Genomic DNA, 23,641 nt, shown 5'->3' with positions numbered 1-23,641 from the left:
GAACAGAAAATAGTGTTTTGTTTCGTCGACAATATTGTATTTATCCCAACCACAATGATAAAGGGAATAGGCAATATAATTTACAACATTCTTTTTCTGGGCGTATGCTGCACCCAAATTTACATATTTTCGACCGAAGAACCGACATTACAATGCAACTGAAACCCTGAGACTTCAATGGTTCATTAAAAAAATTATACAGGATGTCCCCAACAAAAACAGGCCCCTCATTGCGCCTTCTTTTTCTCATATTTTTGAAAAGTTGATCAAATATATTTTGGTATGTAAAAAAAACCTTGAGTCGTTAGCTTTAATAAACCAAAACAATTATATCAAACGGCTCACAACTTTTGAAGATATGCTCTTTTAAAGAAATGTACCCGTTTTCACTCTATCCACGGAGAAGGTTTGGCTACTTCAAAGATTGAAAAGGAGTACACATACCATGCATGAATATCAAACATTCCCCAATAATAACTTTATAAAATAACTTTATTTATGGAATGGGCTTTACCGGTGGGTTTATGGGCAATGGATTTTGTTAATAGTGTCATTAATTTGTGGGTAAAATGGATGCCGAATGGGACTTCTTTTGCTTTTTCTTTTGCAAGCAATTACTTATTTTTTCTTGGTTATTTATGCCTTTTTGTTTTGTTTCTTGCTTTCTTTTTTTTTATTTACAACATAAGTCATTTCTCTTTTTTAGTATAAAAGGTAGCACTAAAAGGCTGCTTGGTTTGTCTTTGGTTCTTCTGAAGTGAGTTTACTGTGCTACTGTGCCCTCTACCTGGTTGCCTCTTTGGCGAATACAGGTTTCAGCCAGTGGTCCTCATTGCATCAATTGCGTTGCGTACCATCCTTGTGCGCCGGATATTTGCAAATGCATTCAGTAATACGTTTGCGAAGATCTTGGATTTGCCACAAAGGAAACAAAATCAAGTGGTGTGAGGTCTGGTGATCGTGCAGGCCACTCCACAGCATCAGCCATCCCAACAACTCTGTTTGCTATCCTTGGACAGAGTGAAAAACGGGTACTTTTATTCAAAAGTTGTGAGCCGATTGAAATAATTGTTTTGGTTTATTAAAGCTAACGATTAAAGGTTTTTTACATACCAAAATATATTTAATCAACTTATCAGAAATAGGAGAAAAAGAGGGTGTAAAGCGGGGCCTCTCTTCTTTGGGACACCCTGTACGTAGTAATTTCATCTTATTGATATCTAATGCCAGGTGTTCCAGAGACGTGTTGATGGTTCAGAAGATTTTTACCGTTACTGGGCAGATTATAAGGCTGGATTTGGTGACCTTGCAGTAGAACATTGGCTTGGCAATGATAACATCTATGCCCTAGTTAACAATGGCAAAATATACCAGTTAAGGTTAGACTTAATTGACGGGTCTGATTGGGCGTATGACTTGTATGCGTCATTTGTCATCAGTGACGAGGCGGGTGATTACACATTGACGCTTGGAGCAGATATTGGCGAAGAAGGTATTTGAATCTTGTGTGGGGTGGGTAGATATAAGACACCTCTTCCAACAACCGCTCAAAATACACTAAACTGACATTTCCCGAATCATCCCCAAATTCCCCATTGAGTCCCCCAGAAAGTTGGCACCTAGCCAGCTGAACCCTCAAAATCCACCCGCCTGGCTTGTTATGAATAAAGTAACTTTATCAGTAGTATCAGTAGTATACCGACTGGGGCACAGGGGAAAGAAATAGTGTCGAACCAGTGAAAACTATCATGTGTGTCATGCTTTACGTTGCTAATTATGCGTATCTAAAAAGTGTAGATATTTCTAGGAAAAAATGAAAATAATAAAACCAATAAACACTTTCACATACTGTTTATGCTAGTACTATAACAACATGCAAATTGACGTTATTCACATACATTTGTAATTAGTCACGTTATTTCTTATGTTTGTTTTCCCAGCGGGCGATTCATTCACTTATCATGCTGGCTATAAATTTACAACACGTGACGCAGACAATGATGTGCATGGAATAAATTGTGGCGTCGCATGTAAAGGTGGTTGGTGGTACAAGGCCTGTTGTCCAGCCAACTTGAATGGACTCTATCTTGCCGGACCTTATACCGCCGACTTAAATATGGGTGTTACCTATATGTCATGGAAGGGTGACAAATATTCATTAGCTGCAACGGAGATGAAGGTGCGCCCAGTTCCTTAAAATGCATGACTTGAATAAATCAGGCTAATGTTCTGATATAGGCTATTTGACGTATAGAAGAAAATATGTCACGGCAGGATGTCGAAATATTCCAAGTGCCTGATTTGCACTTATATTAGGGATAGTGGATAAGCTTGCCCAAAATGTGTGCTAGTTTTTTACATGAAACGGGGGAGGGGGGGGGGGGCAAAGAAACATTTCTACCAAAGATTCTTGACATCATTGGGCGATACCAAAATGTGTGATAAAATGATGCAGAAGTAGCTTTTGGCGGAAAAACTATTCCCAATGATCAGAAGTATCTCAGGTAAGAGTATAGCTTTGTCTCATTCGGCACCCTGACTCATCTATCGGGTATTTTCTTAGGTTATTTAAATACAGGCACTTAATTCAATGCCCACGTGACCAGTTGGCCGGTGACATTTTAGCTTGTAGACAGGAAGTCTGGACAAGTGACCTTCTTGCGTCTTCCAATTGGAAATGCAGCATCCGTGTCCAGATTTTCTAGCAAATTTATCGGCTTTTTGCAACTTTGTAGTATTATTGCATGAAATTCCTTCGGTAAAGCCAAAGATAGCTGTCTATGTATTGTAATTGTGTGATTGCATAATATAATTAACCATAGTATTGTGTTGTGAATGTGAAAAAAAAAAGAGAAATAAGATTTTTAAAGAGGAGCAAATTTGCCACAGCTACAGGTCGAATAATTCCACAATGCGTGTTGTACATTTAGTTTACATGAATTTAGTATTAAATTAAACATGCTGGTGCCATTTGGAATCCAGTCGTTTACTGTAATCATTTTCATCATGTTTGCCGGCGGTACAAAACAACAAACTGCGTATTAACTCAATCATTTACGCCTGCTTTGGTCTTTCCGTGCGCGAGGTGTGGTATAGCTAAAAGCTAAATGTCTTCGAATTGCATCATTCATCTGGACCTTTGTTTATTCGATTGTTACTAAGCTTAAATTTGATCGATCTTACATTATCCAGTCCATTTGGCTGGTGCAAATAATCAGTTCAAACTTATCTACTATCAGTTAGCTGTTACCCATGTCATATACACGAGAAGGGCAATTTCAATTAAGTTAATGCTAAATAGATTGGTTGTTCTGTTTTTGTTTCACAGTGAATATCATTAGGCAAACATTATACACCTTATGTCTATTTGGCTACAAACCTCATTCTATAATAAATGTAATTTGGTAATTTGGTCCGGATTTTTACACCGGGTGTAATTTAATTTTTCATTTGTAAATACATTTGCCGACCATCAACCAGCGTTATCAAATAGGTTTGTAGGGACAAATTCGAGACGGCCAAATATAAGATATGATCTTAATAGATCGAGAAAAGCTGTGAATTTTTTTTTTCTTTTCTTTTCTGGGCATTGGCACATATCCTGATTATGTTGTTGTATTAGGTTCATCTGATCGAGAAAAGCTGTGAAATGTTTTTTGATTGGCATCAGCACATATCCTGATTATGTTGTTGTATTAGGTTCATCTGGATTGTCAATATAATAACTACTATAGTATGAGTTCCAATAAAACAGTTATTATGATTATTAGTTTGACAAATATATATTACAAGTTCATTACAGCAGGCTGTGAAAGAAATAATATTTCTGGACATCAGCATTATTTCTTCAACTTCCAATTACTTAAAGTATATAATTATTGTACACATATGAGTAAGATATTTAAAATATGGGAAACAACGACCGACGCGACGTAAATTACCGTGAGCGACGTAAGATAATGTGTACTCCAATAAAAGAGTATTAAACATTTTATACATTTTAGCTAACAACATGGAAAATGAAAACATCACAGAATAAAATAACCAAAACCATATCACAGGCCACCATACCTTCTACATATCTTTGAGCAGTAAATAAATAAAATTGATCAATCCGATAATGTTCACAAAATGTGTTGCCTGTAAATATAAGTCGTTTTTGTTGCAACTTTCATTTGGTATTTTTCGTTATATTTGTAATGTACACATAGTTAAGGTCAAACAAATTTCAGTCAGCCACCACCTAAACGTGTCTTTAAAAGTAATATATTCACTTCTCTATCAAGCTATGAGTGCATTATCGGCATTTTCGTTAACGTCAAGGTGATATAATCTACATTTTGGATGCTTGTTGTGTAGGCTTACTTCTCTGTCCAGTTGAAGCATACTCCGCTAAATAACTGCAAAAATGCCTGACGATATCTAGGATTGGTAACGCTATAGATGAGCGGATTGGTAGTCGCATTTACTATAGCCAAGCCACGGACAAACCACAACAAGGTCCACAGCTGAATGTCTGCCATCTTAATTCCGATGCGATAGTCGCTGAGATACAATACAGCAACATTAATTTGAACCAACAAATACGGCGTCCAACACAGGACAAATACCACATTTGTGACAATCAGCAACCTTGCGACGTGATTACGTGATTTTAAGGCGTTCTGATCAAACCCAACAGCTTCATTAATGCCGGATATTCTTGCGTGCAACTTCTTTATCATACGACTGAACATTATGGTATTGAAGATCGTTGCAATAACGAACGGGATGGCCTGAACCATGAGAGAGAATGCGGTGAAGAAGGGATGAATCGCGAGGCAGATTAGACTTAATTTAGAGGGCATATCTGCAAAACGATCGCTCTCTGGCCACAAGACGCACACTTTTATCACCTTGCTAAATCTAGGTACAACAAGCCCTGAGTAGAGAATACCCAGTATCCAGGACAGTATGATCAGTTTCACAGTGCGTTCTTTGGTAGCGACGAGGCGGTGTTGAAGAGGTCTGCAAATTCCTAGATATCTTTCGGTTGTGACGGTTAGAAGTAAACACACCGATGTAAAGATGGTTCTCATCAAATGAAAAATAATATAAGTTGCCAGTCCTTCGGTAGCAAAACCAATAAATTCAATCTTTATTTTGAGTAGAAACACGCGTTATCAGCTACAACAAATAACCCAAATAACATTCACAGTAATAAGCTCTGCAAATAACTAGGCGACTAGCATATTAACAAATGTAATTTAATTTGTGCAGCAAGATTAATATAATACAATTTATTTTCATAAAGTTACCTTGACCTTCTATATCTCTTCTGAAATCGGTTTAATTTGAGTTAAATTACTGGTGATAATGCGAACACTGAACGACATAGCAGGATGTAAACCTACCCATACAATTCATACGATGCCAATACTCGTATGCTAGAGAGGCACTTTCCAATACGAACGATAACGCTATCAAATCATCTGGTAATGTTTAATTCTTGTTGAATGTCTTAGTCACCTCTGTCTCAGTGACATTATACTGATAGAGAAGCTCAGGTGAGATGTGAAGTGAAAAGGAAATCTTTGTTGGGTATCAGAGGGTAAAAGTAAACCAGATGCATTCTCTGAAAGTAAATGATACTAAATTGAGGGGTTATATAGTGTAAGAAAGGCGCAAACTATTTTGTAATATTTTAACTTACCTAGAATAAAAGGGCAAAGGTGAAATAAAATATGCGATATTATATGAAATTAAATAACTTACGAGTAATTATGGCAAGAAAACGTCGAAAATCTCCAATTCAAAAAAAAGTTTAAGAAAGTCGTAAATGTCACTTACGACTTTCTAGCAATGTGTCACTGAAAAAAGTCGTAAAATGGTACTTCCATGGAAAATAAATAAATATATTTATACTTATTCCGTTTATTTTCTTTACTTAAAATATAGTAATTGGGTTTGAGACTTTTTAGACCCAACGCCCTCTATAGCAAGTTGGTGTTTATCTGGTTCATCATGTGAAACGGCAATAATTGTATATTGTGAGGCGTGACGCACGTGTAAATCAACCACGTTTAGCGCACACGCCTTTATCTGAAATAAAACACATGCGACCATATTAATTAATTAATTAATTATCTCACTAATTGAGCAACATCTAGAAGCCAGGTTTGGTAATTTTGAAGAGTGTTGTATACCAATTTACTCTGCCAAAGTTCACGAAAATGTCAAAAATATCACATACGTCGTTATTTTGAGTATACCCAAGAGCATTGCGAGTATACGGAATAAAGCCTACTCATATTATTAATCATCCAAACAGCCCAATTTATCTGCCACATGAAAACGGTGTTCCAACGATTGCGCACTCTCTCAGCTTTCTCTAAGCTCGATCTTCATAATCGACGATTATCAAGTTGACATAATTTAATTGAAATATATATATGTATATTAAAGTAGAGCGTTGCTGGTCAAAGGCTTATTTATATGTTTAATACATATTGGGTTTTTTTTGTATCTTTCTTTGCTTTTTAGGGGCTCGCTTTTTGTCCTTTTTACCGATCAGGTAGCTTAAAATGGACCGTTTAAAACACACAAAAAAAGAGTCTTAAGGTGTCATTCGAGTATCCTTTATTTGTTTTTACATTCCCCGAAAGTCTCATTTCTTTGCTTTACGTGCCCATTAAGGCATCTTTTCTTTACTTTTTGCTGCCCCCTAGACTCCGGTTCCGTGGGTAACGCACTCTTCCCCCACCTGTCGGCGGTACTGCGGCCTAATACAATTCGCGTGTATGGGTATTAAAACATTTTTTTTTCAGAAAAGGGGTGGTTTAGTAAACTAGCTGAAAACTGTATTAGGAGTATATTTTTTTTTCGTTTTAACTTGTTAAGGGAACTGGAATGAGCGTTTTGAGCGTTTCGACAGCATTTTTGTGGGACATGAGAGCACATCAGACCTATCGAATTGCATTCTGAATACGAAGAATGTCTTTCTGATATCAAATAATTTTCATTTTATGAAATTCACGATATAATAAAAATTTTATGACAAATTATTAAAATTTGATATTTTTCACATTTTGGAGATATAACAGTCCTCGAAGTAAATTTTTGTAAATTTAATGATATAGTCTTAAAGTGTATGTAGCTGGGAGGAAAAGCCGACGATCAATTGAAAATTTTGACCTTTCATATTGAAGATGTGGATTTTTTTCCCAAAAAGACCTAATTTTTTTTGTGTTTTGGGGAAAAAATCCATATCTTCAATACGAAAGGTCAACATTTTCAATTGATCGTCGGCTTTTCATGCCACCTACATACACTTTAGGTAGAAATCATCAGATTTATAAAGTTTACTTCGAGTACTGTTAAATATCAAAAATATCAATTTTAAATGATTTGCCATAAAATGTGTATTACATTGCGAATTTCAAAAATCTAAATTATTTGATATCAGAAGGCCATTCTTCGTATTCAGAATGCAATTCGATATGTCTGATGTGCTCTAATGTCCCACAATAAATACTGTCCAAAAGTTCATACCCCTTCCCTTAAGGGGTAACGTAATGGTGCGATATTGCGCCCGATCCTTGTTTAGGGATATTTTTGGCGAAAAGCCAAAACTTGTTCAGGTGGTAAGTTTAAAGCAGTAATGTTGGTCACGCATGCTTGACATATCAATTTGTAAGCGCTCTTTTAGCAAATTCCCGGAATAAAGCCTACTCATATTATTAATCATCCAAACAGCCCAATTTATCTGCCACATGAAAACGGTGTTCCAACGATTGCGCACTCTCTCAGCTTTCTCTAAGCTCGATCTTCATAATCGACGATTATCAAGTTGACATAATTTAATTGAAATATATATATCTGCATTTGCATGTTATATATCTGCATTTGCATGTTATGTTTCTGCATTTGTATGTTATGTATTTGCATGTTATGTATCTGCATTTGCATGTTATGTTTCCATTTGTAAATTCATGTTTAATTGTGCTAGCGTGCGATGCGTAATTCTTCTTTCCCCTGTATACTGATATATTAAGAATAACGATTAAGGGAGGGGGAATGAGCAGACTCCAAGACCCCAATAATTTTGTCCAAAAAATTTTTTTGGTCATATATTGATGAAAGAAATTGTAAGCTATCGGGTCAACCAGATAACATTGGAAATTTCCTCCCCAAAATGCCAATTTCATCTCTTTCAATTGCACTAACGCGTTTTGGATCGAATGGCTTGCCATACTTGAAAGTTTGTGAATTTTTGATTGACAGCATAATATTTAAATATTTAGCTTCATTAACAGTAAAGTCTAATTTAAAAGACTATGCGCACATGACTTTACTGCTTTTCCCGGCTGCTTTTAAAGCTTTCTTCATAATATGGACGGTTTTCCATTGTGCAACGTGACATCTCACCATCTGATCTGCACATTGATCATGAATTTGCTCTGTGAATTTTGTAAACACAATCCAACAGCTGTTTCCCACTTCCGGGTCAATCAGCATAAAATTCATAAATTAGTCGCCCACCTCATTCCAGTATTTCAATTGTACAGGTCCACTCATATGGACGTAAGCTATAGATAGTCGTCAATCACAGCACGGCTATAAACTAGCGTATACACGAGACTAATTTTATAACCAAATTGGGGGACGGTATATCGATATAGAAGGAGATAGACTGATAGAAGAATAATTATGATTGGTGGAATATTTCTCAATTAACCAAATTGACCAATAGAGAAGCAAGTCTCATCGAATCTGGCCTGGAATGAAAAATGGATAATGGCGTGGTGTTCAAAACATTGTGGACAGTTTTCCGACAAGGATTAGCCTCCAAATAAGGCAAAAGGCAAAGTCAAATCATAAAATGAAATAATCGCAAGATTCCTCGTCTCATGCAGTAACAGCATGGTAAGTAAGAAAACGCGAATAAACGAATTGGCCTCAGAAATCGATGTTTTAATCCAATAAGAACTACCGCGGGTTTTTCGAAATATGATGTTATAGCTTGTACTCGTTGTTTTTATCACTTGCAAACTTCGATAACAACTAAAAGTGCACTTGGAGAGTGATTTAAAATAAATGCGCATGTAGTCAGCATAATGTTTTCAAGAAATTCCGACGGTCAAACCAAAATTTTGAGCATGCCATTGTGAAAAATGATTCTTAATTCAAGTACACGTGTAAAACCGTCAGAAAACAGTGACATGGGAAAACAAATCAAAGTATAACAGTAAATTGGGAAACTCACAGCTGCTAAAACCATACTGAAATTTTGTGTATATGTATGTATAACATATGTCCAAAAGCGATTGTGTCTGACATTTCTCTTGTTTGAAAAATGTGCAAAAAACCGATTTTTCACTAATTTGCCCTAAAAATCTTACCAGATACAAAAGTTAGTACAAAAAGAGTACACATGTCATGTACTGACCCATGGCACTTCTCACACTAAATAGTAGGTGTAGGTCATGTTTATTTTTCAACAGGGGCTACCCTAAAGAACGTCGCTACCCCAGCCCTTAAGAGCTCTTGAACATAATTTTTTAGAAGTGGCTCTACACCTCAAAAAATAGATTTTTCTGATATTTTGTGCAATGATGCATGTTAGGGTGTTGACTACTTGTGTGACTAAAAAAATTCAAAAATCGGCTCGTTGCCATGGAAACGGCCAAAACCTAGATTCTGTCATTTTGGGCCAAATTGGCAGTGAAATTAGTGAAAAAACATGTTATTTCAAGTGTTCGCTGCATCGAAGCCATATAATGCTGGTACATCATATTAAGTTCCTGTGAAAGGATATCTATTCATCTGATGATCAGCATATTTAGAGGTCAATAAGTTCTTCTTAAGGATACGTGCAGAGCCCATCTGTCAGGTGTATTTTCACTTTTTCATAAAATGTCATTTTAGCACCTAAAATATCATCATGAAAATCAACAACCCGGTGTTCCCAGGATTTTGTCCATTCTAGTGTTAGTAGTACAAGCTAGGTATTTTACATTTTAATAAAAATCAGCTTGGGCAAATGTTACTTCTAAATACAGTGTTGCCAGAAAAACCGGTATTTTTGCAAATTGACATTTTGTCAAATTACGCCTTTTTGTCAAAATTTTGTGCATTTTGACAAATATTTTCCTTCAAGGTGAATCCAAACAACACTTTTTCGTCTTTGTAAATATCTAAACACTGAAAATTCAAAATTAGTGTTGCCAGAATTTTTGATAAAACACCCAATATTAGTATTTTAGCATGTTTAGTGATTTTGTGTTGATGGTTTGGTTAGGTTCTAATTTTCATACATCGAATGTACATAGTATAGATTGTTATATGAATGTTTAAACACCTGAACACAAAGTAAGTGTTGCCAGAATTCTTGATAAAACACCCAAAATCATATATATATATTTATATGTGCCACGATCCAACATCAATTTTTTTTTACTATCATCAATATTAATAATAATATCAATGTAGGCCTATTAACATCATTATAAATAATAATCAAAACTACTAATATCGATATAAATAATAATCAAAAGTATTAACTTTATCAATTTGGTTTACTATCATTAATAATATTAATAATAATATCAAATTTATTAACATCATTATCAACAATCATCAAAAATATTAATAACATTAACCCTAGAACTACTGAGCCATATTTTGTAACACGGACTAAGAAGGGGTTTACAACCCCCTAATTTTCAATTATAAACGTCATATACCGTACCGTTATATTTGGAATCAATGTATAGCTATGGGTCTCCTCTACCCCAGTGATACCAATAAGTACAAACGTTCCTCTCATAATGTCGCTGTGACGTCATAATGTGAGGGCGCCCATGCAAATTTGGAAAAATTCAGCTATGTACAAAAGTATTGGCAAAAATTTTTCGGCTAAAAATTCTACAAAAAATGCGATTCAAAGACCGAATTTTCTCCTCAAACTAACAAGTAAAAGGTCAATAGCTTATAAAATTTTACATGAGCGAAATGAAAATAATTTATTTTACTGTAGAAACCATTGGTGGCCCTCACCAACACCCCCTCTATGGTCATCTTTGACAGCCGGTCCTACCCCCAGGTAAGGTGCTGGTAAATATTTTTACACTAAAATGAGCGCAAAGGATGGATCTATGATTAGTTTAGGTCGGGGCGTAAATGTGCGCATCTTTTATGACGGTTATGACGTAGTTCTAGGGTTAATATCAAATAATAATCAAAAATATTCACATCAATATATCAATAATATTTAAAAATATTAATACCAATATCAATAACACTAATAATCAAAATTATCAATATCAATATCAATATCAATAATAATCAAAAATATTAACATCAATATCAATAATAATCACAAATATTTATATCAATATCAATAATAAGCAAAATATTAATATTAATATCAATAATAATCAAAAATATTAATATCAATATCAACAATAATCAAAACTATCTTAATATTTTAAAATTGATATTTGTATTAATATTTTTGATTATTATTGATATTGATAGTAATATATACATGTATTTTTGATAATTATTGATATTGATATTGTTGATTATTATTCATATTAATATTTTTGATTATTATTCATATTCATATTAATATTTTTGATTATTGATATCGATATTAATATTTTTGATTGTTATTGATATTGATGTTAATATATTTGATCATTATTGATTTTGATATTAATACTTCTCATTATTGATATAGATATTAATATTTTGATTATTATTGATATGGATATTAATATTTTTGATTATTATTGATATTGATATTAATATTATTGAATATTATTTAAATTGATATTTGTATTTTTGATTATTTTTGATATTAATATTAATATTTTTGATAATTATTGATATTGATGTTAATATTTTTGATTATTATTGATATTATGGATGTCAATGTCTTTGTTTATTACTGAAATTGATATCATTATTTTTGATTATTATTGATATTGATATTAATATTTACATTTTTTTAATTATTACTGAAATTGATGTCAATATTTTTGATCATTATTGATATTAATATTTTTGATTATTATTCATATTAAAAGTTTTGATTATTATTCATATTCATATTAATATTTTTGATTATTATTGATATTGATATCGATATTAATATTTTTGATTATTATTGATATTGATGTTAATATATTTGATCATTATTGATATTGATAATACTATTCTTGATTATTATTGAAATTGATATTTATATTTTTGATTATTTTTGATATTAATATTTTTGATTATATTGATATTAATGTTAATATTTTTGATTATTTTTGATATTATTGATGTTAATATTTTTGATATTGATGATAATAATTTTGTTTATTATTGATAACGATATTTATATATTTTTTAATTATTGCTGAAATTGATATCAATATTTTTGATTATTATTGATCCAGTCCAGTAAGGTTTGAGTGACCAGTTCAAAATTCAATAGAAAGCAAAGAAATAACTTTGCACTAGATAATACTAGAACCGTGGGGTTTTCAAAATTTGAATATGCTTTTTAGGACAAGCTATTGATGATAGTAAACCAAATTTTGACGTTGTCAACTTTAGCGTGAGAGTACTGGATCGTGGCATTATGATTTTGGGTGTTTTATTAAGAATTCTGGCAACCCTTACTTTGTGCACAGGTGTTTAAACATTCATATAACAATCTATACTATGTACAGGTACATTCGATGTATGAAAATTAGAAATAAGCATTTCCCAATCAAACCATCAACAACAAATCATACTATCAGTAAAATACTAATATTGGGTGTTTTATCAAGAACTCTGGCAACACTAATTTTGAATTTTCAGTATTTAGATATTTACAAAGACGAAAAAGTGTTGTTTGGATTCACCTTGAAGGAAAATATTTGTCAAACTGCACATAATTGTGACAAAAAGGCGTAATTTGACAAAATGTCAATTTGCAAAATACCGGTTTTTCTGGCAACACTGTATTTAGAAGTAACATTTGCCCAAGCTGATTTTGACTAAAATGTAAAGTACCTAGCTTGTACTACCCACACTAGAATGGACAAAATCCTGACAACACCGGGTTGTTGATTTTCATGATGATATTTTAGGTGTTAAAATGACATTTACGAAAAAGTGAAAATACACCTGACAGATGTGCTCTGCACGTACCCTTAAGAATAACTTATTGACCTCTAAATATGCTGATCATCAGATGAATAGATGTCCTTTCACAAGAACTTAATGTAATGTACCAGCATTATATGGCTTAGTTGCAGCAAACACTTGAAATAACATGTTTTTTAACTAATTTCACTGCCAATTTGGGCCAAAATTACAGAATCTGGGTTTTGGCCGTTTCCATGGCAACGAGCTGATTTTTTTTTTAGTCACACAAGTAGTCAACACCCTAACATGCATCATTGTACAAAATATCAGAAAAATCTATTTTTTGAGGTATAGAGCCACTTCTAAAAAATTATGTTCAAGAGCTCTTAAGCATCATTAATTTGATCTCGTGCGCTAGTTTGTAATGTTTGAATGTTTCCATGTTCTAGTGTATGATGCGTAAGCCTCTTTCTTTGTTAATATAAGTATGCTTTTTCATTTAATGACATAAAATTTGAAATATATTGTAAGGAACACTTGAGCTTTTGACTTTATAAACCTACATTTTGGTCAAAAAATGTGCTTGGATAAGAAGTTTTCAACATATTTATCACATTCTTCTTGTTATAACATCAAATTGGTTATCTGTTGACCTAGTGACGAAAAGTGTTTTAAGGGGGAAGTGTTTTAGAAGAAAAATCTGATTGGATGAAGGGAACACTTGAGGTTTCGACAAAACCAATCAAAGAGGCCCATCTTTCAGCTAGAAGCTCCACAGCTTTGCGATGCTATACACTCAACTGTGTAGTGTAATCAAAGACTGTAGTGGAGACAATAACTGCTTGCTTGAGAGCTGTTGGACGAAAATGTGTGCTCAGGTGTATCGAGGTGGAAACTGTGCGCATGATGGTTTATAATCGTTGTTGTACGTATAGAAATCGTTCCATATGTTGGACCTCGGGATTTGCTTTGCTTAAGATGAGTGGTGTCCTCGAACTACAACAGCACGCCAAACCCTTCTGTCCTGCATGGCCGTTCCCATATCCATAACATCCAGTCCAGTGTCCTGTTTCAATACATCCACGTTTGTTAGAGGGGGTCTACCAGGTTTTCTGTTTCCATGTTTTGGTGTCCAATGGATCAGCTTAGCTACAGGTTCATTTTTGCTTCTGTATGCGTGCCCAGCAAAACGTGTCCTTCTCTCTCTGATCTTCTGTGAAAGTTTCGGTAGGTCACCATATAGCTCTTTGTTCGTGATGTGCTGTTTCCAATTGATGTTGTATACTGATCTAAGCATTCTTGTGTAGCAACCATCAAGTTAAGTTCTTTACATAGTCTGGGAGACATAGTCCACGCTTCACATCCATAGGTTAGAACGGATTCGACGGTAGCAGCAAATAAACGGCTCTTGAATTTCTTTGGGAGAGTTGACCTCGGGATTTAGTCAGTATTCAAATCTTGTATTTTGGTATTTTTGTAAGGTTTGCACATGTTCCAACTTACAACTAATTTGAATCAGCCAAGTTCATTGTGTTACTTTGTGTTTGTAGGAAAACAGAACAAATGTAGAAATTACGATTTGAAATTACTTGGTACTCTAGGTCGGTAAACATGAGTAAGATTTAATCTTTCCCTAGAGAAGTCCTTTTCAGAAGGCTGAGCTTTCGGAACTCTAGCGAGTGCCATCTTCAGAGCAACTAAATAAACATGATGATGCGCCTTATATACACTAGGAGAACTGTCAGTAAGACATGTCAAAGTGATTGACATAAAGTGTCAAGAGGGGGATGTCAAAATGATTGACAGGAAGTGTCAATGAGTCAAAACGCAGAACTTCCTGTGTAGGTAACAAACAGGTTAATTAACTTGGTCAGAGGTCCTTTTGAATAATCTATTCCATTCAGGAGGAATGTCCACTCCTTTGTCCCTATTGAAATTGTCTGGAGTGGAATGGATATGCCAAGCTTCCATGAACTTCCTTTCAGACCACTTGGTGTTCATGTCCAAAATCTTGGTGTTGTCCCAGTCAATGTCGTGTTGGTTTTGCCACACATGTGTGTTGCCAGAGTCGGTGTCTCTTTGGTGTTCACTAGTTCTCTTCTTCAAAGTTCTGCCAGTTTCACCAATGTAAACTTGGTCGCAAGATCCACAAGGTATAGAATAGATAGCTCCTGGCTGGAGATCCTTGGGAATAGGGTCCTTGGGGTGTACAAGTTGCTGTTTTAGAGTATTGGTAGTTTTGAAGTAAACACGAAGGTTTTTCTTCTGAAGAACTTTGCGTATAGCTTCAGAGGTCCCAGCTACATACGGCAAGATGACAGTAGCATTAGGCCTAGGTTCGTCAGTCGTGTCGATCCTGGCAGGTCGGGATGTAAAGTCATGAACAAACTTAGAAGGGTACTTGTTGAGCTTCAAAGCTTGTCGGATGTGAGTTTTCTCATGGCGTTTCTCCTTAACGAGGATGTCAAGGAAAGCAAGCTGGTCATCTCTCCTCATAAGTGAATTTGATAACATCCTTAAGGTGTTAAGATTGTTAAGGTGAATCAGAAAAGACGCTAAATGTTCGCGTTCGATAACACAGAATGTGTCATCAACATAGTGTTTCCAAATCCGAGGTGGATTAGGAGCGGTCAGAAGAGCTTCACGTTCAAAAGACTCCATAAACAGGTCAGCCACCGGTGGGGAGATGGGGATCCCATCGTCAGGCCATCAGTTTGAAGGTATAGGTCCTCTTCAAACATGAAGTAAGCATTATTCAAACAAAACTCCAACATGCGTCTAACGTCAGAAACGTGGAGTGATGTCCTGTCAACTAAAGTAGGGCCGTCTTTTGGTCGGTCCATGGTGCTACCAATAGCTTCATTCACAGGAATGGATGTGAATAAGGATTCTACATCAAAAGATACTAGCATCTCAGTGTCTTTGAGAGTCACAGTCGAAACAAAACTAGCAAAATCTCGCGAGTCTTTAACATGATGTTTAGTCTTGCCAGTCAGCGGTTGAAGTATGCGGGTCAAGTCCTTGGCTATGTTGTAAGTAGGCGAGCCAATAGCTGAAACAATGGGTCGTAAAGGTATGTCAGGTTTGTGAATTTTGGGTAAACCATAAAACCTAGGAGCTTGACTAGAGGAGGGTAACAACCTCCAGTAGTCTTGACTAACGATAGTCTTGTCATAATCGCGAAGTCTTCTAAGAAACTGTCCGATCTCGCGTTCTAGTTTAGCTGTGGGGTCGCGTTTGAGAGGCGTGTAACTTTTCGAGCTGAGGAGTTGCTTGGCTTTATCCGAATTCTGACCTTTAGTCAGAATCACAGTAGCGCGTCTCTGAATAGATTCATCTTTCTTCAAGTCTTGCAGAGCGCGCTGTTCGTCAAAGGTAATGTTAGATTGAGGGGGCTTAGCATTCTTCAAGATAGAAGTGACAGCATCACGAGTTTCTACGCGGTCATCTTTGCCCAAATACTGTAATTTCGATTCAACAGCATCGACGATCTGAAGTTGCGGTATGTTCTTACACTCTAAATTTCAAGGATTTAAAATAAATCCCAAGGGACTGTGATTAGGGACCATTCAAGTGTTAGATTTAAAATTAAATCTTTAAGATTTAAAATTTAATCTTTAAGATTTAAAATTCAAATCTATAAGATTAATTTTAAATCTAAAATTGATTGGTCCCTAACTACAGTCTTAAGGATTTATTTTTAAATCCTTGTAATTTAGAGTGTAGGGGAATAGCAAAGTTCAAGCCACGTTGCAGAAGTCGAGCTTTTGCATTGGACAGGTTACGACCAGATAAGTTAAGTATCCACCTGTCATTAGTCACTTACTAGAATTGCGTTGAAGGATCGATTCCCTCTTCTCAACAAGTTTACAACTCACACTGACCAGTATCTTAACTTTGACTCGCACCATCCAGAATCAGCCAAACGTTCAGTGCTGCGATGACTGTTCCAAAGAGCTGACAACGTTTCGTCAAACGTTGAGGATAGGAGACACGCCATGAGAAAACTCACATCCGACAAGCTTTGAAGCTCAACAAGTACCCTTCTAAGTTTGTTCATGACTTTACATCCCGACCTGCCAGGATCGACACGACTGACGAACCTTGGCCTAATGCTACTGTCATCTTGCCGTATGTAGCTGGGACCTCTGAAGCTATACGCAAAGTTCTTCAGAAGAAAAACCTTCGTGTTTACTTCAAAACTACCAATACTCTAAAACAGCAACTTGTACACCCCAAGGACCCTATTCCCAAGGATCTCCAGCCAGGAGCTATCTATTCTATACCTTGTGGGTCTTGCGACCAAGTTTACATTGGTGAAACTGGCAGAACTTTGAAGAAGAGAACTAGTGAACACCAAAGAGACACCGACTCTGGCAACACAGCATGTGTCGCTGAGCATGTGTGGCAAAACCAACACGACATTGACTGGGACAACACCAAGATTTTGGACATGAACACCAAGTGGTCTGAAAGGAAGTTCATGGAAGCTTGGCATATCCATTCCACTCCAGACAATTTCAATAGGGACACAGGAGTGGACATTCCTCCTGAATGGAATAGATTATTCAAAAGGACCTCTGACCAAGTTAATTAACCTGTTTGTTCCCTACACAGGAAGTTCTGTGTTTTGACTCATTAACACTTCCTGTCAATCATTTTGACATCCCCTCTTGACACTTTATGTCAATCACTTTGACATGTCCTACTGACAGTTCTCCTAGTGTATATAAGGCGCATCATCATGTTTATTTAGTTGCTCTGAAGATGGCACTCGCTAGAGTTCCGAAAGCTCAGCCTTCTGAAAATGACTTCGCTAGGGAAAGATTAAATCTTACTCAAATGTAGAAATTGTCGATAAATAGTCGATTGTCGGTAATAAATCCCCACAGAGACGGTTAAACGGTCAAGATCATTGGAAGTGGTTGTTGTTTAATTTACTTCATTTTCCTCTTAAGACCGTTTAATATTTTGGCTCAAAATTGAAACATTACAGCTACCATTTTTGTGAAAGAATGACAAAATGCACGGTTTTACTTTTATAGTAGGCACTATACCCAATACATCATGCGCACGCGCAATATATCCGCGCCCGATTTATTTTCACGAAATTCACAGACCGACTAGGCAAACAAAACAGACTCAGAACCAGCGCGGTGTCAGTGCATGTGTGTGGTGATCTGAAGTGTTTCCGAGCTGCAAACAAAAGTCATTTTATTTTGGTATCACCTGAGAAGATTACTTTTGGCATTTAGGAAGGATCCGAGATGATATTGGATAATTTGGTCACCTGCCTGGTGGCCCTGTCGGGTAAGTGTCATTATGTTTAATGTTTTTTACCGCCTTTAATTTATCAACCATATTTCTCAAAATGATACCATTGAATAGAATTTGTTTGAAGTAGTACGCTTCTATGGTTTGATTTTTTTCACATAGCTTTTTTAGTTTTAAAATGGGAATTTTAAAATAGGGATCGAAGAACACCTTTTGATCAACATTGGATCTGTGTATGTTATGTTAAAATGTTATTATATATTTTTGAATTCTACCTTTTCCCCCTTTATTTCTTGATTTTTAAAAGAATGTTTCAAAGTATGTACAAGTATATAATATGTTAGTTAGTTAATAAATTGATAAAGGAATAACACTGAGGGTCAAAATTGTGCCAAAATGTTCGAATTATTTTTGTGACAAGATACAAAAAACATTTCGGAGTAAAACTTTTCAGTTTAATTTTTTTTTTCAATTGATCAACCATGTTTCTCGAAATGATACAATTGTATTCTGTTTGAAATATTACGCTCTTATAGTTTTTTCACATAGCTTGAGTGTGAATATGCTGATGCTTAAGGTTGGTCTGAACCCTGGAATTATGAAAACTTTCGGGCCTCATAACTGCTAAATTATTAGTCTAAACAATATAAAAGTATACATTTTAGAATGGAAATGACTTGATGAATTCATCTGTGAGGTCAAATTTGTGCAAAAATGCTCATTTTGGAAAAAATAAAAAAAAAAACGGTTTTTTGGCCCAAATTTTTTCGTGCAACGTAACAAAAAAATTGTTTGGCCAAAAAAAATTTTTTATTAATTTTTGGCCAAATAAGAACAAAATTGTTTAGGCCATTTTTTTTTTTGTTACGTTGCACGAAAATATTTGGGCCAAAAACCCGGTTTTTGCATTGTCTCCAAAATGAGCATTTTGGCCCAAATTGACCTCACAGATGAATTCAGCAAGTCATTTCCAATCTAAAAATGTATACTTTTATATTCTTTAGACTACTGATTTAGCAGTTATGAAGCCCGAAAGTTTCCGTAATTCCAGGGTTAAGACCACCCTTAACATATTTCTAAAATGGAAGAGAGCACCTTCTGATCAACATTTCATCTGTGTATTATTAAAATAATTATGTCACAATATTCTTAGGGGCAGTAAAGGAGAGAGTGAATTTTTTTTTTAATTTTTTTATTCCAGGTTTATGTATCAAAGTATATCCAGTATATATTTTTGTAAGGAAACTAATCAAAGAATAACACTTTATGGTCAAATTTGTGCCGGATTTTTATTCATTCACGACTGATTGTTTGAGATATTACCAACAAGAAGTGAAAAAAGAAATCACTTTTATCATCACTTGGACAAATTAGATGCAAGTCGTTTGCTTATAGCGAGCCATCGCTCGCCAAACGTTATTTACATCAAGCTAATTATCACTCATCATAACCTGTAAGATCAATTGCTCTCAACTCCATAAAGGGGTTTCAATATTTCAGGGGACCACTCTTTTCATAATATACTATTAGGTATGGCTTCTAGTCCCTTAGTTCCGTCTGATTCACTTTTAGATGTTTAAATGTATTCCAGATGATTGCAATCAAGATAAAGTTTAACGTCTTGAAAACCGAGTTTTTCTTAATTCCATCAACTCATCATCTGAACGTGATTTGAAAATCGGCGGTCTGTTATTTCCCAATTTCCTTCCAGTAAAAATATTGGTATTGTTTTTGATAATAAATTGTAATGTCATGAAAGACCATAATTAATCACAATGCAACCTTTCATCTGAGGAATTTGAATAGGGTCCGTCGTTACATTGATCGGTCTTCATATACTGAAGTGAGATCCTTAATTCTTTCTCGGCTTGACTACCGAAACTCTTTGCTTGGTGGTTTGTTCATGTCTGATGTTCAACACCTGTAAAAGCTGCCAATTCGCGCAGCGCGTCTCATTTTATAAGGTCACCAAGTGTACCCCCGCTCAGCCCCAAACCCTGTGGGAGGAAATGAAGAAATATATAAACAAACAAAGAAACAATCAAAATTGCATTGGTTTCTTGTCCAGTCTGATTCAAGGTCTTAGCACATCCCTAGAAGGATGTTAATATTTCTTCGCCTGTAGAACTCTGGGAATCAATGGTACAGATCTATCAGCTTTAATGGTTTAACTATGTGGATCCAACTAAGATCAAACTCGTCTTGCCATAACCCCATGTGTGTGTGTGTGCCTACGTATAATATAAACATCTAAAAAAAGTAACTAACCCCCTTAGATAATGGCCATTATTCAAAAGGGACTATTGTATTACAAATCTGTAAAATGCGTTTGAAGCAGAATTTATTTCTGCGCATTTTGACACCTTATTTGATTCAAAAGTACATTGGTCTTTTTGGAAATGCGCTCAATAAATCTTCGTACACATTTTTATTCAAAAGTACATTGGTCTTTTTGGAAATGCGCTCAATAAATCTTTGAAATAATCATTATAACAAACACTCATTGACATTTTGTTAATGACAAAAAATCAATCAGGCTGGGTTAATAATCCGTAAAGTATTCTAGAGCCTGAAAATACTCCTTGTGGATTAAACCATCACGTAGACGTGCAATTAACATCATGCATTGTTTTCTAATGTGATTTAAAAAGACTAGGGGTCATACTTCTGATATTGGAATTTGGAGATTGATATGTGACCAGATAAATGGATCGGTTTTATTTATTGGTGTGAAAAACTACCCAGTTAATTTGTTAAAGTAAACAAATAATTTGTTTAAAATTAATGTAGGTTGATAGTGTTTCAACATTAATTAGTTCGTCGCTAGGGGTCTTTGAAGTATAACAAAGCTTGCCGTTGGTAATGGCAACCGAAATTACTAAAACCTAACAATGAATATTACTCCAATTGAAGCAACACAAAAAATAACAAACAAACAAACAAACAAAAACAAACAAACAAACAAAAAACAACGGCGCATCAGACACAAATTCAACTTTTTATCATACGATGTATCTCTTTTTCATTTCATACTTTATTCATAGCAAGATACCAGATCACAAGCAACAACAAAAAATCAGACGCGTGAAATGAAATGGAACTTCATTTGTATTTTTGGCCATCATTCATATTTTATACTTTAATTATACTGAGAAGCATTGCACTTTTATTCAACCAATTTCGTCTTTCATCAAATTTCTCGAATTGAACATTTCGAAAGAATTAAATACTATAGTAAAATATCATATCACATATTTGTATCACATGACATAATTATCCCGATATTTAAAAAAAATTAAATAGGACTTCCAGTCTTGCAAAGAAAATGTATCTGGTGCATGGTATTGTGGGGATAACTAATTTGAAAAAAAAAAGAAAAAAAAAAGAGGAATTAAATAATCCGATGAAAATTTTATCAAACCCCCAAAAGTATCCTTCTGGTGAAAACGATTTTGAAAAGGTTTAAGTTTGGTTTATCTGTGACGTATAGTTCTTAGGTTATGAGCAAAATAGGGACAAAATATCAAAAGGCATACATTTTCATCGGTCGCAAACTCTTCTTTATTTGAATTGGTATCAAACACCATACAATTAGAGACCATTGTTATAAAAATCGGAGCGTTTTTATATTTTGGCCCACGTGAAGCCCTAATTACGACCTTTGACCTTATTTTCTTTTTTTATTTCCTTTTTTCGGTGTGGTCTGCCGGTGGTTTATAATAAGATCTGAGCAATTGAGGAATTAGACCCAGCATAACCGTAACCATTTCCTGAGAAGGTTCATGAAATGCTGGAAGATAAAAGAATTAAAAAAAATGAAGGTTGATCCTCCCCAAAAGTACAAGTTTAAAAAAATTACCATCCTTTGATCTAAATTCTTTGATCGGAACAACGGAATACCTAGACTTCACCATAGTTCACTTGCCCATTGTGCATACTCTGGCTATTACATTCAAGCATACAACTCTGATTTGTATCTATGTGTGCACATTTCATAGATTTTCACATCGGATCCTTTCTGTCACCGTACTCCCTCTGTTTGTTAGCCTCCCAAGTGGACTACGGTTTACTTGCTTAACACGGTTCTCTATGGATGAGATTGTCGGATTTCTGGCCTACTAAAAATTGGTCATGATGCAATGCATCTTTAAGGGGATCTGGCTTGTTATTGGTCGCCCAGATCTCGTTGGTCAGTTACCATAGCAACCACACTTCCGGCCATTTAATAATTCAATTTTGTTAGCAAAACTGCCAAACGATCGCATCGACCTTCGATTTAAAAAAAAAAGCGCAGTGATATATAGTGCGCTACGCACATGCACAAGACGTTGATCCATTATGATAAGCCTCACCATACTTTGCAGGTTGTCGCTGATCAATACGGCCTACATTAACGATTAACGTTACTCGTGCGATTCCTAACTGCGATCGGCAAAATACGCACGCACGTCACTACCGAACATGAGGTGAACCAACGAATAACCCGAAGATGCTTCCCTTATTAATGTTATGGCGATATTTTCTTTCTATATTTCATCATTTAAATATATCGCTCCGCGGTCTTTCATTCATCAATCATGCTCGCCTATGATCCTATGTAGTCGATGGCCAGTCACTGAAGGAGAAGGACCGCAAGCGTATTCAATCCGTAATCTATATTATGTTGTGATACTTTGTTGATTTGATGATGCGGAATTAAAGATTATTGTGAAGTTATATTTTGTTATCCGTCTATTTCTGTTCGAGTATTCAGCGAGTTTTCCCCCGTCTAACTGTGAGATCCATTGGCCATGTATCTGGTATGAGTTCTAAAGGCAAATAACTGGCTAGTGGATTTCATATCAGTTTATGTTCATATCATTAATATTTCTTTAAAACAATTATCTTAACACCATGGTGTGTTACATTTTAGTTCGATAGAAAGCAATCATTTAAAAATTAATATTAATTGTGGCATTATGTTTGTCTGACCTCAATAGAACATCCCAAAAAGCCCTTTTACCCAGATCATCGGCCAAAAATAGTAAATATAGTGTAAGATACAAAATTTCTCTCAAATGATACCTTTTGGAAGCTCAAATAATTTATACATTCTCTCTAACCTGGTATATGTATAACACGCACCAAAAATACCGGGTCAAAACGAATATTTTTTGCCTGTGCCCCGAATGTTTTACCCCCTCCCCCCACACACAAAGAAAGCTGGCTACGCCCCTCCCTATCACAGCTGTCCCACCAAGCGTGTTCAAAGAGGATGGCT

The 23,641-nt window shown here is 35.2% G+C and overlaps 2 protein-coding genes across 2 annotated transcripts in view; one reads left to right on the top strand and one right to left on the bottom strand.

Annotated features, from left to right (window-relative positions):
- LOC140139896 (uncharacterized) overlaps positions 1-2,343 on the top strand; it is a 35,138-nt gene extending 32,795 nt beyond the window's left edge. The window contains exons 19-20 of the mRNA XM_072161663.1: positions 1,231-1,492; positions 1,941-2,343. Coding sequence (XP_072017764.1) covers positions 1,231-1,492; positions 1,941-2,197 — 519 coding nt within the window. The 3' untranslated portion in view covers positions 2,198-2,343. The remainder of the gene's footprint in view (positions 1-1,230; positions 1,493-1,940) is intronic.
- A 12,621-nt stretch (positions 2,344-14,964) lies between these two features.
- On the bottom strand, positions 14,965-15,621 carry LOC140139886 (uncharacterized). The gene has a single exon (XM_072161651.1). It carries the CDS (start codon positions 15,619-15,621, stop codon positions 14,965-14,967), a length of 657 nt encoding a protein of 218 aa, XP_072017752.1.
- Between the last annotated feature and the right edge of the window lie 8,020 nt (positions 15,622-23,641).

The sequence above is a fragment of the Amphiura filiformis genome, chromosome 2 (genome assembly GCF_039555335.1).
Source record: "Amphiura filiformis chromosome 2, Afil_fr2py, whole genome shotgun sequence".
Lineage (NCBI taxonomy): Eukaryota > Metazoa > Echinodermata > Ophiuroidea > Amphilepidida > Amphiuridae > Amphiura > Amphiura filiformis.
The sequence above is the reverse complement of the archived record's forward strand: the minus strand, read 5'-3'. Positions and strand labels throughout refer to the sequence as shown.